The 13,817-nt window shown below is 43.4% G+C and overlaps 1 protein-coding gene across 6 annotated transcripts in view; it reads right to left on the minus strand.

Moving 5' to 3' along the window:
* Nucleotides 1-1,114: 1,114 nt before the first annotated feature.
* The window catches only part of MPV17L (MPV17 mitochondrial inner membrane protein like), a 36,316-nt gene continuing 23,613 nt past the window's right edge, over nucleotides 1,115-13,817 (minus strand). For all 6 annotated transcript variants that reach the window (XM_044282393.1, XM_044282392.1, XM_044282389.1 and 3 more), the window contains exons 2-5: nucleotides 10,357-10,847; nucleotides 9,835-9,905; nucleotides 9,277-9,306; nucleotides 1,115-1,615 (exon numbers count right to left, since the gene is read on the minus strand). In XM_044282393.1, the coding sequence (XP_044138328.1) occupies nucleotides 1,415-1,615; nucleotides 9,277-9,306; nucleotides 9,835-9,905; nucleotides 10,357-10,663 (609 nt within the window). In that variant the 5' untranslated portion in view covers nucleotides 10,664-10,847 and the 3' untranslated portion in view covers nucleotides 1,115-1,414. The remainder of the gene's footprint in view (nucleotides 1,616-9,276; nucleotides 9,307-9,834; nucleotides 9,906-10,356; nucleotides 10,848-13,817) is intronic.

Below are 13,817 nucleotides of genomic sequence, written 5' to 3' on the forward strand. Positions count from 1 at the left end.
CACTTGTGATAAATCTCCCCCTTGGTGTTACCAGTTTGGGGGGGTGTTCTCTACACAGTCTGACACTGTCCAATCAGTGGTGACAGTATGAGACAGTTTAGGAAAACACCCCTTAAACAAGGAGAATAGTAATACCCAGTTGTCAATTTATACGTATATTTCTAGGAGGAATAACAGAGGGACTGCACAATGCAGAGGTTTAAGTATAGATGCTCCAGAATAGTTTTTTTTTTTTTTTTTTTTTTTACTAAAACAGACGTCAGGAGAGCGGACATGTCCTCTTTAATTCACAGTTTTGGGGCATAAGTTGCAAAGTGTTTCATGGAGGCACTACATCAGTTATAGGGGTTGTCCCACAGAAAATATTCGACAGTTTTCAAACCAGCACCTGGATCTGAATACTTTTGTAATTGCATGTAATTAAAAATGTAGTATAGACAGTGAGCTATTCAATAAAATGGACCTTTTCGGCGCCACCTGCAATATTTTTTTTTTCTTATTTTCTTTGACCTGCTCACTAAGAACTGAGACGGCCGCACATGCTCAGTTTCATCCTTCACCTGCCTCCTGAGCTATGATAGGGAGAGCTGAGACACGCCTCCTGAGCTGTGATGGGGAGAGCTGAGACACGCCTCCTGAGCTGTGATAGGGAGAGCTGAGACACGCCTCCTGAGCTGTGATAGGGAGAGCTGAGAGACGCCTCCTGAGCTGTGATGGGGAGAGCTGAGACACGCCTCCTGAGCTGTGATGGGGAGAGCTGAGACACGCCTGCTGTGATGGGGAGAGCTGAGACACGCCTCCTGAGCTGTGATGGGGAGAGCTGAGACACGCCTCCTGAGCTGTGATGGGGAGAGCTGAGACACGCCTCCTGAGCTGTGATGGGGAGAGCTGAGACACGCCTCCTGAGCTGTGATAGGGAGAGCTGAGAGACGCCTCCTGAGCTGTGATAGGGAGAGCTGAGACACGCCTCCTGAGCTGTGATAGGGAGAGCTGAGACACGCCTCCTGAGCGGTGATAGGGAGAGCTGAGACACGCCTCCTGAGCTGCAGCAGAAAGGACACTCCCCCTGAGCTGTCAGCTTGATATAAATCTAGCAGAGTAATGAATGAGGAGATCTCTGGATCCATGTGAGGTACAGGGCTGGTTCTAGCTTTGTTAGAGAGAGATTGTCATGTACTAGATGATATCTGATTACATTTTTTTTGCATTAGTCATGGGATAACCCCTTTAAGGATATCTGTGCCTCTAAATTATGTCAGATGATGCTCTGTGTGTGGGCAGGAAGAGTCGCTCATCTTGAGGATAGCGGCAGATTTTGGGCACTGGCGATTTCTCAGAAGGATGCTGTTCACACTGGGACATGTTGGATGTAGACGTGAAGGACCATGTATGGAATCCATAGGTTCAGCAGCATTTATTCCTCTTTTTCTCCCTTTTCTTTGCCCGTTTCAGGGCTCATTTTATTGCCGATTATTGGGATGGTCTGAAGGAGCCTTGTGGTCACCTGATCAATGTCTCGGTTACGGATGTAGCAGAGGAAGGTGGTCCACAGAAAGGCGCACACCCCAATGTAGGCCGTCCTTATCACAGGAGGTATAATGCTGAAGTTTATGGTCTGAAAATGTAAGCAGAAAAATGCATGAACAGTACTGTACGGCTATGGCTACACCAGGCAGATTTTCTGCAGATCTCCCCAATGCACGGGCAACATCTGTGCGGATTTCTCAGACGGATCCAGACCCATGTGGGGTTCCGTGCCCCTGTTTCGCATCCGCATGCGGTGTACACATGGCTGATGCCCGTAAATTGCGGACCCGCTGTTTGTGGTCCAAAATATGGGCACGGTCGGGCAATGGCCGTGTGCAGGAGGCCTTACTGTATATTTAGAATCCACTGGGCTCAGTTCCAGCTATAGATTTCAGCGTGTGAAAGAGATTTTTTTTCTGTCTCATCCACCAGCTGCTACTGTAAAACTGCTGCACGCAATTCTGCTGTGGAAAATATATTGTTAACCCCTTAAGGACTGGGCCAATATTTGTTTTAGCATTTTTTTTTTTACTCCATAGCTTCCAAAAGCCACAACTCTTTAAAGTGGTTTTCCGAGACTTAAATACTAATGACCCATTCTCTGGATAGGTCATTAGTATCTGATCGGTGGGGGTCCGACACCTGGGAACACAGCTGATCAGCTCTTTGAGAAGGCATCGGTGCTCGCAGTAGCGCTGCAGTCTCCTCGCAGCTTAGGCTAGGCCAGTACCATCGAAGTGAAAGGGGTCGAGCTGCGATACCAAGCACAGCCACTATACAATGGACGGCGCTGTGCTTGGTGAGCAGGGAGAAGGCCGCGGAGCTTCTCAAACAGCTGATCGGTGGGCGTCCCAGGTGTCGACCCCCGACCGATCAGATACTGATAGGTCATCAGTATTTAAATTTCAGAAAGCCCTTTTACATTTTCTATACCCATGGCTATATACTGGAAAACGGGAAATCAATTGTTTGTTAAATGAAACAAAAAAAAAATACAATTTCGTCAAGGTGTTTTGGGTTTTGTTACCACAGCGTTCACTTTTTCTGTCGGTCAGCATGATTACAGCGATACCAAATTTATATAGTTTTCATTTTGTTTTACTACTTAACCACTTCCCGACTGCCAAGGCTGGCTCCAGGTTCATGTGGGCCCTTGGGCGATAAATCTCACCGGGCCCCCTTGTGGCATTTGTCAAATATCACCATGGCATCTGAGAGTGTTAAAGAAACGGAAGCGCAGGCTTCCTGCTCAGCCGCTCCTTCCCCCAGTGGAGATCGGGGAAAGCACCCTGTTCTAAAAATGAGCCGCAGCCTGTACTAGGCTTTCAGGCTCATTGTTAGTATACTCCAAAAAAGTTAAATCACCCCACTTTCCCCAAAATAAAAACAAAAAAAGAATAACATTATGGGCATCGTCGCATGCAAAAACACCCATACTATAAAAATATAAAAAAAAGTTTGCCCATATGGTGAAGGATGTAACAGAAAAAAATAAAAGGCTAAATTGACGTTTTTTCATCACTTTATCTCCCAAGAAAAGGTAATAAAAAGTGATCATCATACACACCCCAAAATGGTATTGTCAAAAAAGACAGATTTCCCTGAAATGAGGCCCCACACATCTCCATAGACATAACAATAAAAAAGTTATGGGGGTCACCGGGGAACAGGAGGTTCTGTTAGGGTTGCCACCTTTCCCAACAAAAAATAATAGTTACACAAATAAGAAAGGTTGGTGTGTGTAAGTTTTATTTAGCCTCTGTTTTTTAAATGATTCTCCTCGGATTCGAACTCACAGCCTTCTACATTAAAGTCAAGAACCTTAACCTCTAAGCTTAACCATAGTGAGAATGCTTGGAGATACCCCCTTCATGGTCAGCACTGATTTCATATATGGACATATCTATATATGGAGTCAGAGCAGGGACTCCTAAGCCAGGAAGAGTCCTGACTCTTTGGGATTCCCCACTGTTCATCAATCTGCCACTAGACCTGAGTGGGCCCTCCCCCAAGAGCAGTGGGCCCCGGAACTTGCCCTGCTTTGCCGGGTGCCGATGCCGGAACTTGCCCTGCCGACTGCCCATTGACTATAAACGTCCTGGGCGGTCGGGTTCATCTCTGCACGCTAATTGTGCAGCTGCCGAGCGGATCTATAAAAATATCCCATGATCTACCCCATCAAGTGAAGGATGTCAAGCAACCAAAAAGCCAAATGTACCCCAAAATGGTGCCAATAAAAACTAGAGCTTGTCCCACACAAAATAAGCCCTCACGCAGCTCATTCAACAATTTTTTTTTAAAAGTTATCGCTCTTAAAGACCATGACAGGAAAATCCAGATGCCGCTCCTTCCCTTCTGAGCCCTGGCGCATCCCCAAATAACAGTCTACGACCACAATTGCTGTCTTACTGTATTCAGGGGAAAATAGGTAGCAAATTGTGGGTGGATATTCTCCTGTTATCTTTTGTGAAAAAGAAAGTTTGGGCCTAAAGCACCATTTTCTTGTAAAAAATAAAATAAAAAATGTTTTCATTTTCACACCTAAAATAAAAATTCTATGAAACACCTGTTGAGTGAAGTGCTCGCTACACCCCTTAAAAATTCCTTGGGTGGTGTAGTTTACAAAATGTGGTAACTTTTTGGGGGTTTTCACTGTGGGGATTCTTCAAATGCAACATGGTGCCCAAAGACCTTTCCAGCAAAATCTGCCCCCCAAAAACCATATGGCGCTTCTTGCCTTCTGAGTCCTGCCGTGTGCCCATACTGCGGTATACGACTACATATGTGGTGTTTCTGTAAACTGCAGAATCAGGGCAATAAATATTGAGGTTTGTTTTGTTGTTAACTCTTGATGTGCTCCAGGAAAAAATTTATTAAAATGGAAAATCTGCAAAAAAAGTGAATTTTATGGAATACCTAAAGGATTAACAACATTTCTAAAACCAGTTTTGAATAGTTTGAGGGGTGTCGTTTCTAAAATGGGGTCATTTATGGGTTGGTTCTATTATGCAATTAGAGGAAATTGTGGAGTCCGCACACCTTATATATGATGATGGGTGCTCGCGGAGGACTTCAGTCGCAGAATAGGTAGATAATCCACGGCACACCAATGTCTTTTGTTTGCAAATTTATTTTGAGTACAAAAATTCTAAAATTGTCAAGAATTGTCAATATATGACTGATCGCGCCATAGTTATAATTGGAACATGCATATAATGTAGGCCATAATGTATCCCAACGTTTCGGTCCTATCAAGACCTTTCTCAAGGGATCTGTGAAAAGGTATAAATATAAAAGTTCTGTTTAACTATCTTTTCAAGGCGGTGAACATAGCATATCATTGACACATCATGAAGAAAAAGAAAAAAGAACAAGAGGGGAAAAAAATATAATATATATAAGTAAGTCTCAGATTAATAGCACTGATATAGGGAAAGTAGATGGTAGGTAAAGTAAGGGGGATATGCGACTGGTTAAAAGGCACAAGGTCATGAAGAAAGAGAACATAATAATCAGAATAGAACTATAACACAAACAATTTATGTTAATCACCAAAAGGTCACAAGGTTAGAACAGAAATACATGAAGATAGTTATATAAAAAGTGAGCCAGAGAGAGTTGATCAGCAGAATGAGTGTCAGTATATTAAGCATGATCTTACCTAAAGCCAGGCTGCAAAAGGACGTGCTGGAGGCGCTGTGCATGTCTCTCCCTGTTTGCGTTTTAAAGCATGGGGCCGGAAGTCATGTGAGCTGTCTGACCTCTGCTAGGGTTCAGCGAGTCACATGATCGCAAGTGACGTCATGCGAACCATGTGATCGCAAGGTATGAGGTGCGCTTGCGCACTAGATTCTAGGACTGGGGATAAGTAATGCGATGTGCTGTAGATTGCCATCTGGGGTTAAACGCTTAAAGGGAACCTGTCACCGGGATTTTGTGTATAGAGCTGAAGACATGGGTTGCTAGATGGCCGCTAGCACATCCGCAATACCCAGTCCCCATAGCTCTGTGTGCTTTTATTGTGTAAAAAAAAACCATTTGATACATATGCAAATTAACCTGAGATGAGTCCTGTACGTGAGATAAGTCAGGGACAGGACTCATCCCAGGTTAATTTGCATATCTATCAAATCGTTTGTTTTACACAATAAAAGCACACAGAGCTATGGGGACTGGGTATTGCGGATGTGCTAGCGGCCATCTAGCAGCCCATGTCTTCAGCTCTATACACAAAATTCCGGTGACAGGTTCCCTTTAACTAACCCTGGGTTCACACCTGAGCGTTTTACAGCACGTTCAAACGCGCTGTAAAACGCTTAAGACATGAAATCCAATGCTTCCCTATGGGAAGGGTTCACACCTGGGCGTTTTACAGCGCGTACGAACGCGCTGTAAAACGCCCGACGCTCAAACAAGTACTTGAGCTTCTTTGGGGCGTTTTGACGCGCGTTTGTGGCCATAGGACACTGCAGTCAATGACACAAACGCGCGTCAAACGCGCGTTTACTATTACAAAAAACGCGCATAAAAACGCGCGACAAAAACGCGCGTAAAACGCGCGTTTGAGGAACGCTCAGGTGTGAACCCAGGGTAACTGAAAATCAGTATGCTGATCGATTTAAGAGGGAGAAGGAAGATCATGTTAAAGAAATGAGGTAGATAACTATAAAGTATACAGAATGATATACTAGTGAGTTGGTCACAAGAAAATCAAGAGAATTATATAAGGCAAGAAGGGGTCACTTATATATACAAATATGCAAGGAATAATATGAGAATAGATTGAAGTAGAAAACAAAGAAGCAAGTTTATACATGTATATCATGTTATATAACAAGAAATAAAACGGCGAAAAAATCAAATAATAAAGTTGTATATTATATAAATATATATCTATATATGTATATATGTATTCTATATTCTAATCAATGATGAGAATAGGGGAGGAGGTAATGGAGGGGGGTAGGGAAGGATAAGGTAAGGAGGGGGGGGGGCGGGATGGTGATTAACATAAATTGTTTGTGTTATAGTTCTATTCTGATTATTATGTTCTCTTTCTTCATGACCTTGTGCCTTTTAACCAGTCGCATATCCCCCTTACTTTACCTACCCTCTACTTTCCCTATATCAGTGCTATTAATCTGAGACTTACTTATATACATTATATTTTTCTCCCCCTTTTGTTCTTTTTTCTTTTTCTTCATGATGTGTCAATGATATGCTATGTTCACCGCCTTGAAAAGATAGTTAAACAGAACTTTTATATTTATACCTTTTCACAGATCCCTTGAGAAAGGTCTTGATAGGACCGAAACGTTGGGATACATTATGGCCTACATTATATGCATGTTCCATTTATACCTATGGCGCGATCAGTCATATATTGACAATTTTTGAATTTTTGTACTCAAAATAAATTTGCAAACAAAAGACATTGGTGTGCCGTGGATTATCTACCGGTTCTATTATGCAAGCCCCACAATGTGACTTCAGAACTGAACTGGTCCTTAAAAAAGCTGACTTAAATTGCTTCTAAAATTCTTAACCCTCTAACGTCCTAAATAAATAAAATTACATTACCAAAATTATGCCAACATAAAGTAGACATATGGGTAATGTTGATGAATTAATATTTTATGAGCTATCACTATCTGTCTTAGGGCTCATGCACACAGCCATTGTGTGGCCGTGGCTATATTGAGGCCCGCATACGGCGGATCCACAATACACGGGCACCGGCCGTGTGCACCCCGCATCACGGATGAGGACCCATTCACTTGCGGAAGGGAAGCACGGATCGGGAAGCCCACGCAAGCACTACGGAGTGCTTCCGTGGTGTTTCTGTCCGTGCTTCCGCACCGCAAAAAAACTAGAACATGTTCTATTTTTTTACTGTGCGGATGGATCACGGACCCATTCAAGTGGAATGGGTCTCTATCCGTTCCGGCTGCCGCACGGTTGTTGCCTGTGCATTGGGGACAGCAAATTGCGGTCCCCAATGCATGGAACAGCCGCACAACGGCCGTGTGCATAAGCCCTTAAAAGCATTTTTTTTTATAAATAAAAGGTAAAACATATTGACTCAAATTTACCATTAAGGCCTCTTTCAGACGGGCGTTGCTGGAAAAGGTGCGGGTGCGTTGCGGGAACATGCGCGATTTTTCCATGCGAGTGGAACAGAAGTTCGGGTCTGGGATTGGTGTTCTGTAGATTGTATTATTTTCCCTTATAACATGGTTATAAGGGTAAATAATAGCATTCTGAATGCAGAATGCTTAGTACAATAGCGCTGGAGGGGTTAAAAAATAAATGCTAATAATTTAACTCACCTTAATCCACTTGCTCGCGCAGCCGGCATCTCTTCTGTCTCTTTCTTTGCTGATTGCAGTCAAAGGACCTGTGGTGACATCACTCCGGTCATCACATGATCTTTTACCATGGTGATGGATCATGTGATGACCGGAGTGACGTCACCACAGGTCCTTTGACTGCAATTTTTTTTAACCCCTCCAGCCCTATTGTACTATGCATTCTGTATTCAGAATGCAATTATTTTCCCTTATAACCATGTTATAAGGGAAAATAATAAAATGATCGGGTCTCCATCCCGATCGTCTCCCAGCAACCCTGCGTGAAAATCGCACCGCATCCGCACTTGCTTGCGGATGCTTGCGATTTTCACGCAGCCCCATTAACTTCTATGGGGCCTGCGTTGCGTGGAAAACGCACAATATAGAGCATGCTGCGATTTTCACGCAACGCACAAGTGATGCGTGAAAATCACCGCTTGTGTACACAGCCCCATAGAAATGAATGGGTCCGGATTCAGTGCGGGTGCAATGCGTTCACCTCACGCATTGCACCCGCGCGGAAAACTCGCCCGTGTGAAAGGGGCCTAGCATGAAGTACAATGTGTCACGAGAAAACAGTCTCAGAATGGCTTGGATAACTAAAAGTGTTCCAAAGTTATTACCACATAAAGTGACACATGTCAGATATGCAAAATTAGGCCCGTTCTGGAAGTGGTTAAAATAATAAAACCCTTTGAACAAATGAAACATTTTAAATGCATTGTCATTTTCTGACCCTCATAACTTTTTCAAATTTTTGCTTACAGAGCTTGTTTTTGCAGGATGAGCTCTAGTTTTTATTGGTACCACGGGCTACATAGAACTCCTGGATCACTTTTTATTCAATTTTATTGAGGGCACAATTTAACAAAAAATGTCAAAAATTGCATTTTATTTTTTTTCATTACGTCGTTCACCGCACATGATAAATATTTATATATCCGAATAGTTCAGAGAATTTCGGCGTGACGATACTAACTAGGGAACATTTATCAAAATTGGTGTTTCCATACGCCAGTCTTGATCACCCAGCCCTGGAGAGAGATGCGCCTAATTTATTAAGAGGTGAATTCCTCTTAGGGTCCATTCACACATCCGTAACGGTTTTGCGGTCTGAAAATTGCGGATCCGCAAAACACGGACACCGCCCATGTGCGTTCTGCATTTTGTGGACCGCACATAGGTGGCACTATAATAGAAATGCCTTTTCTTGTCCGTGGCTGCGGACAAGAATTGGGACATGTTCTATTTTTTGGCGGGGCCGCGGAACAGAAGTGCTGATGCGGACGGCACACTGTGTGCTGTCCGCATCATTTGCGGCCCCATCACCTGACAGCCTTACATACACACAGTATATTTACATAGTGTGAGAGGCCAAACCTGATCAATGACACCTTACCTGAAACACGGACCAGCATAACACTCCAGTCTGTAAATAGATAGAAAGAGACAAGAATATCTATTATACATCAATACTGAATACACTGCTTAACGGGAATGTTTTTATTCTAAATACATTTTAAATACAGAATTTTTTTGTATTTTTCTTATTTTCCATGCAACAATCTGTATTAAAAATTCCACAAATCTTGCAGTTTTCACACTGAGCCTCATAATAGGCTGACACTTCCTGTTCTGTATAGACCACTTCTCAGCAGTCATCTCACTGTCATCACAGACTGGATTACAATGACAAAGAATACCGATATATATATAGGCGCCACAGAGTCCTACATTCACAATAATTGTTGTTACAGCTCATCTCCTCCCCCTCCCTGCAAAGTAACCTTTAAAAAGGTCATAGATGCTCCATGTCCATAACACTTTCTCATACAAGTCAACGAGTCACCCCTAGACTAAAGATTCCTATGGTCCACAGTGCTAGTTCGGTGCTGATCATGGAAGAAGGCAGCCATGTTTTTTCTAATTTTGGACAACTCCTTTAAAAACTACCTACCTTATAAGTTGGCAAAAATTTCTCTTTAAGGTTTTTAAAGATGTCCTCATCTCCATCCAGAAGACTTAAACCTATAAAACAAAAAGGTTGTTTTATATAAAAAGCAAACCTCTGCTAAAATAACAGTACCATCTGGGAATACCCCTTTAATTCCCGGAGCGGTCACCTCTCCTGATATATTCAGAAGTTATGAATGAAATATTGTTACCAGTAGGGGGCGTATAGTCTGACACAGCAGCACTGATTGGGTAATGTCATGACTGTGCAGGGACACCCCCCCAACTGTCATCACCCATCTGGACCTTCACTGAAAGCTGTTGGTAATTCATTCATAACTTATAGCAGGAATAATGGAGGAATGGCACATCATAGATGCAGTAGTAACTGAAGCAGACATGTCAGGAGAGGGGACAGGTCTTCCTTAAAGGTATGTCCATTACAATCTACAAATAAAAAAAATAATATAAAACAAAAATCCCTGAAAACCCCTTTAACATTTTGCACCCAGTTGTAAGAGATTACCGGTGTAGAAGGCGCTGATGGTGATGGGCGCAGCCAGTAACTGGTCACATGCCACTTTCCTTATGACATTCCTCGGAGCGGATCCTGGAAACGCCCTTTCTATAAATCGTAGCCAAAAAAAATTAAAATTGGCGTGAAAGCAGAAGCCCACCAGGCCGACCTTAGCAGTCTGCTTCCAGTCTAGCTGCTCGTTTGGTCCTTTAGAGAGTTTTTGCTGCACAATATCTGCCGATGCAAAAAGAGAGCCGTAAATCGTCACATTTGTCACCCAGGGGTGTCTCTGTGTGAACCGCAGGAAGGCGCGCATCGTCTGTAGACGGCGAGAGTCCGGAGTCACCAGCAACGCTCGTCAACGCCCAATTTCTGGATGATATATTGGGATTTGTACAAGATTTGGGATGTTTAGAACCACATTATGGTTAGGAAAGGATGACACAGGCGACCTCGTGACTGCTTAATGTGGCCTTTCACAGTCCATGTGCTCAACAGTCCTAAAAAGTACAAAAACATGGCATTAGAAGAGTGTAACAAATGAATTTATTTATTATTGATTTATTTTACGCACTTATATAGCACTGCTATATTACACAGCGCTCTACTGACATTAGCATCAATGAATGAATATATCCTTAAAGGGCATCTGTCAGCAGTTTTGTACCTATGGCTGACCTGTTACATGTGCACTTGGCAGCTGAAGGCATCTGTGTTGGTCCCAGGTTCATATGTGCCCGCATTGCTGAGAAACATGATGTTTTAATATATGCAAATGAGCCTTTAGAAGCAACAGGGGCGTTGTCATTACACCTAGAGGCTCTGCTCTCTCTGCAACTGCCGCGTCCTCTGCACTTTGACAGGACCAGGCAGGTGTGATGAAGTGTTCACTGCCTGTCCTTGTCAAAGTGCAGAGGGCGCAGCAGTTGCAGAGAGAGCAGAGCCTCTAGGTGTAACAGCCACACCCCCGTTGCTCCTAGAGGCTCATTTGCATATATTAAAACATAATTCGATGTTCTGCTGGTCCCACGGAAATCAGCAGGTTTGGCTACCATTAATCTAATGTGTTTATCCAGCTTAAAGAGGACATGTCCCCTCTCCTGACATGTCTGTCAGGAGAGGGGACATGTAATAACAACTCTGAAGCATCTATCCTTAAGACTCTATGTTGTGCCATTCCTTTATTATTTCTGCTAGCAGTTTACAATGAAGGTCCAGATGGGTGTAACCAGTCACACTATCAAATTAGTGCTGGCTGTGTCAGACTGTGCAGTGACACACCTCCAACTGGTGACACCCATCTGGACCTTCATTCTCAATGGCTAGTAAATCATTTAGAACTTCTAGCAGGAATAATAAAGGGATGGCACATCATAGAGTCATAACAATAGATGCTCCAGATTTGTTATTACATGGGGAATGCAAGTAGTTACTAAAATAGACATGTCAGGAGGCAAATTGATATAAAATACTTAGAGAACAGCTGGTCATACACCTCAGACATCTGTCCGCTCTGGCATTTATCTTCTGCGACTTCCTGATGTTTGCTCAGATCAGCCGAGCATGCATATGAGGATAGCTGGCCGCCAGCACCTACGTCACGCTTATTAAGGGGCCATTCACACGTCAGTATTTTTCTTTTGCAGATTTCCGTTCTATTTTTTGTGGATCCGTGTTTCCGCAAAAAACTTCTGTTTTTACCAATTGTACATCCGCATCCGTTACCTTTTTCCGCCCCCAAAAAATGGAAGGAGGAATATATGTTGCCAGGGTACTAAAAAATATGTTTTTTTTTCTATTTCCAAGAAACAGATCCGCAATTGCAGGATGACATATTGATGCATTCTGTATGTCATTGGCATTTCTGCGGACCCATTGACTACAATGGGACCACGGACCGCATTTTGTGGACAATAGTAGGACAAGCTCTATTTTTTTTTTGCGGATCGGCATAACGGAAAGCAACAACGGATGCGGACAGCGTGCGGGGCCATCGAAATGAATGGGTCCACATTCCGTTTCGCAAATTTTCAGAACGGATTACAAAATACTGATGGGTGAATGGACCCTAACCGCGAGAACAATGCATCTGGCATGTTAGAATCTAGCGTACAGAAACAGTCAGGAGCTCCATACACATTAGATCGCTAGCACATAGCACATAAGGGTAAAGATGGCCAAACCAGATGATTTAGGCGAGACCCTTGACTATCTTATGTGAATGGGGGTGTGCCAGCAAGGATCGCGCATGCCAAATTTCAATGACTGATTCTCGGAGGGTATGTATCATGAAGAAGTGTCAGCCAACAGTTATGCATGTTGTATGGGAACCTTTAGCCCGCATTCACACGGTTTGTGTAATTTCGTGAAAATCCTCCATGTAAGGGCTTGTTCACACGAACGTGCCGTATTTTGCGGTCCGCAAATTGCGGATCCGCAAAACACAGATGCTGCCTGTGTGCCTTCCTCACGGAACAGACGGCCCTTTATAGAAATGCCTATTCTTGTCTGCAAAACGGACAAGAATAGGACATAACTCATAATTTTTGCGGGGCCACGGAACAGAGCAACGGCCCCATTGAAGTGAATGGGTCTGCACCCAATCCGCAAAAAATGCGGCTCGGATGCGGAACCAAGCCCTAATACAGCATCAGCTAAGAAGATGACATTTTCAAAATCTCATGTCCACGGTGCGGAAATCTTCCACATGAATGTGACCTGTAGTGAGGATTTTGAAATCCACAGTGTCAAGTGCAGATTTTCGGTGCAACGCAAAGGGTTAAAAACCAGAAGTAACACATGGTGCAGATTCCATGTGGAAATTTGCATTAAAATCTGCACTACCTTTTGCCGTATTTTGTGGATCGCTGACCCATTCAAGTCAATGGGTCCGCACCGAAGCACGGAGTTCACGCGGCCAGTGCCCGTACATTGCGGACCGCAGAACGGGCACGGCGACCATGCGGTCGTGTGAATGAGCCCTTACTGCTGTAAATCAGCAGAAAAAAAATGTTTTTAGGTGCAGAGGATTGCAGAAATACTGCCGAGTTGAAGCAAAGGGTGAAGGCCACGAGGAAAACCTGCAGCATAAATGGACAGTCTGCAGATTTAAAATCTGCCCCATGGGACGGTTTTCGATATTTATTTCGCATTGTGCGGATGAGAATTGCTTAAAACTCACATTGCTGTTACTGTAAAACGCTGCAGATTTTCTGCATTTAGTTTCCAGCGTTTCTGCACATACCCTTACTGTTGGAGCTGCAGACAAATGTCAGTAAACTCGGGGACTAAAGAGTTCTCAGAAGACAAACCCAGAAATCCGAGAGCCACAATCAGGGACTGAATTTTAATATGATCTACGTTACAAAGTTAGAGCTCGTACAGTGAGCAGTTATAGGAAAAGCGTTTATAACTAGTAATATGAAAGACCTTTAGGCCACATCCGCATGATACATGACACCTACAATCAT

This window comes from Bufo gargarizans, chromosome 2 (assembly GCF_014858855.1).
Source record: "Bufo gargarizans isolate SCDJY-AF-19 chromosome 2, ASM1485885v1, whole genome shotgun sequence".
Taxonomy (NCBI): domain Eukaryota; kingdom Metazoa; phylum Chordata; class Amphibia; order Anura; family Bufonidae; genus Bufo; species Bufo gargarizans.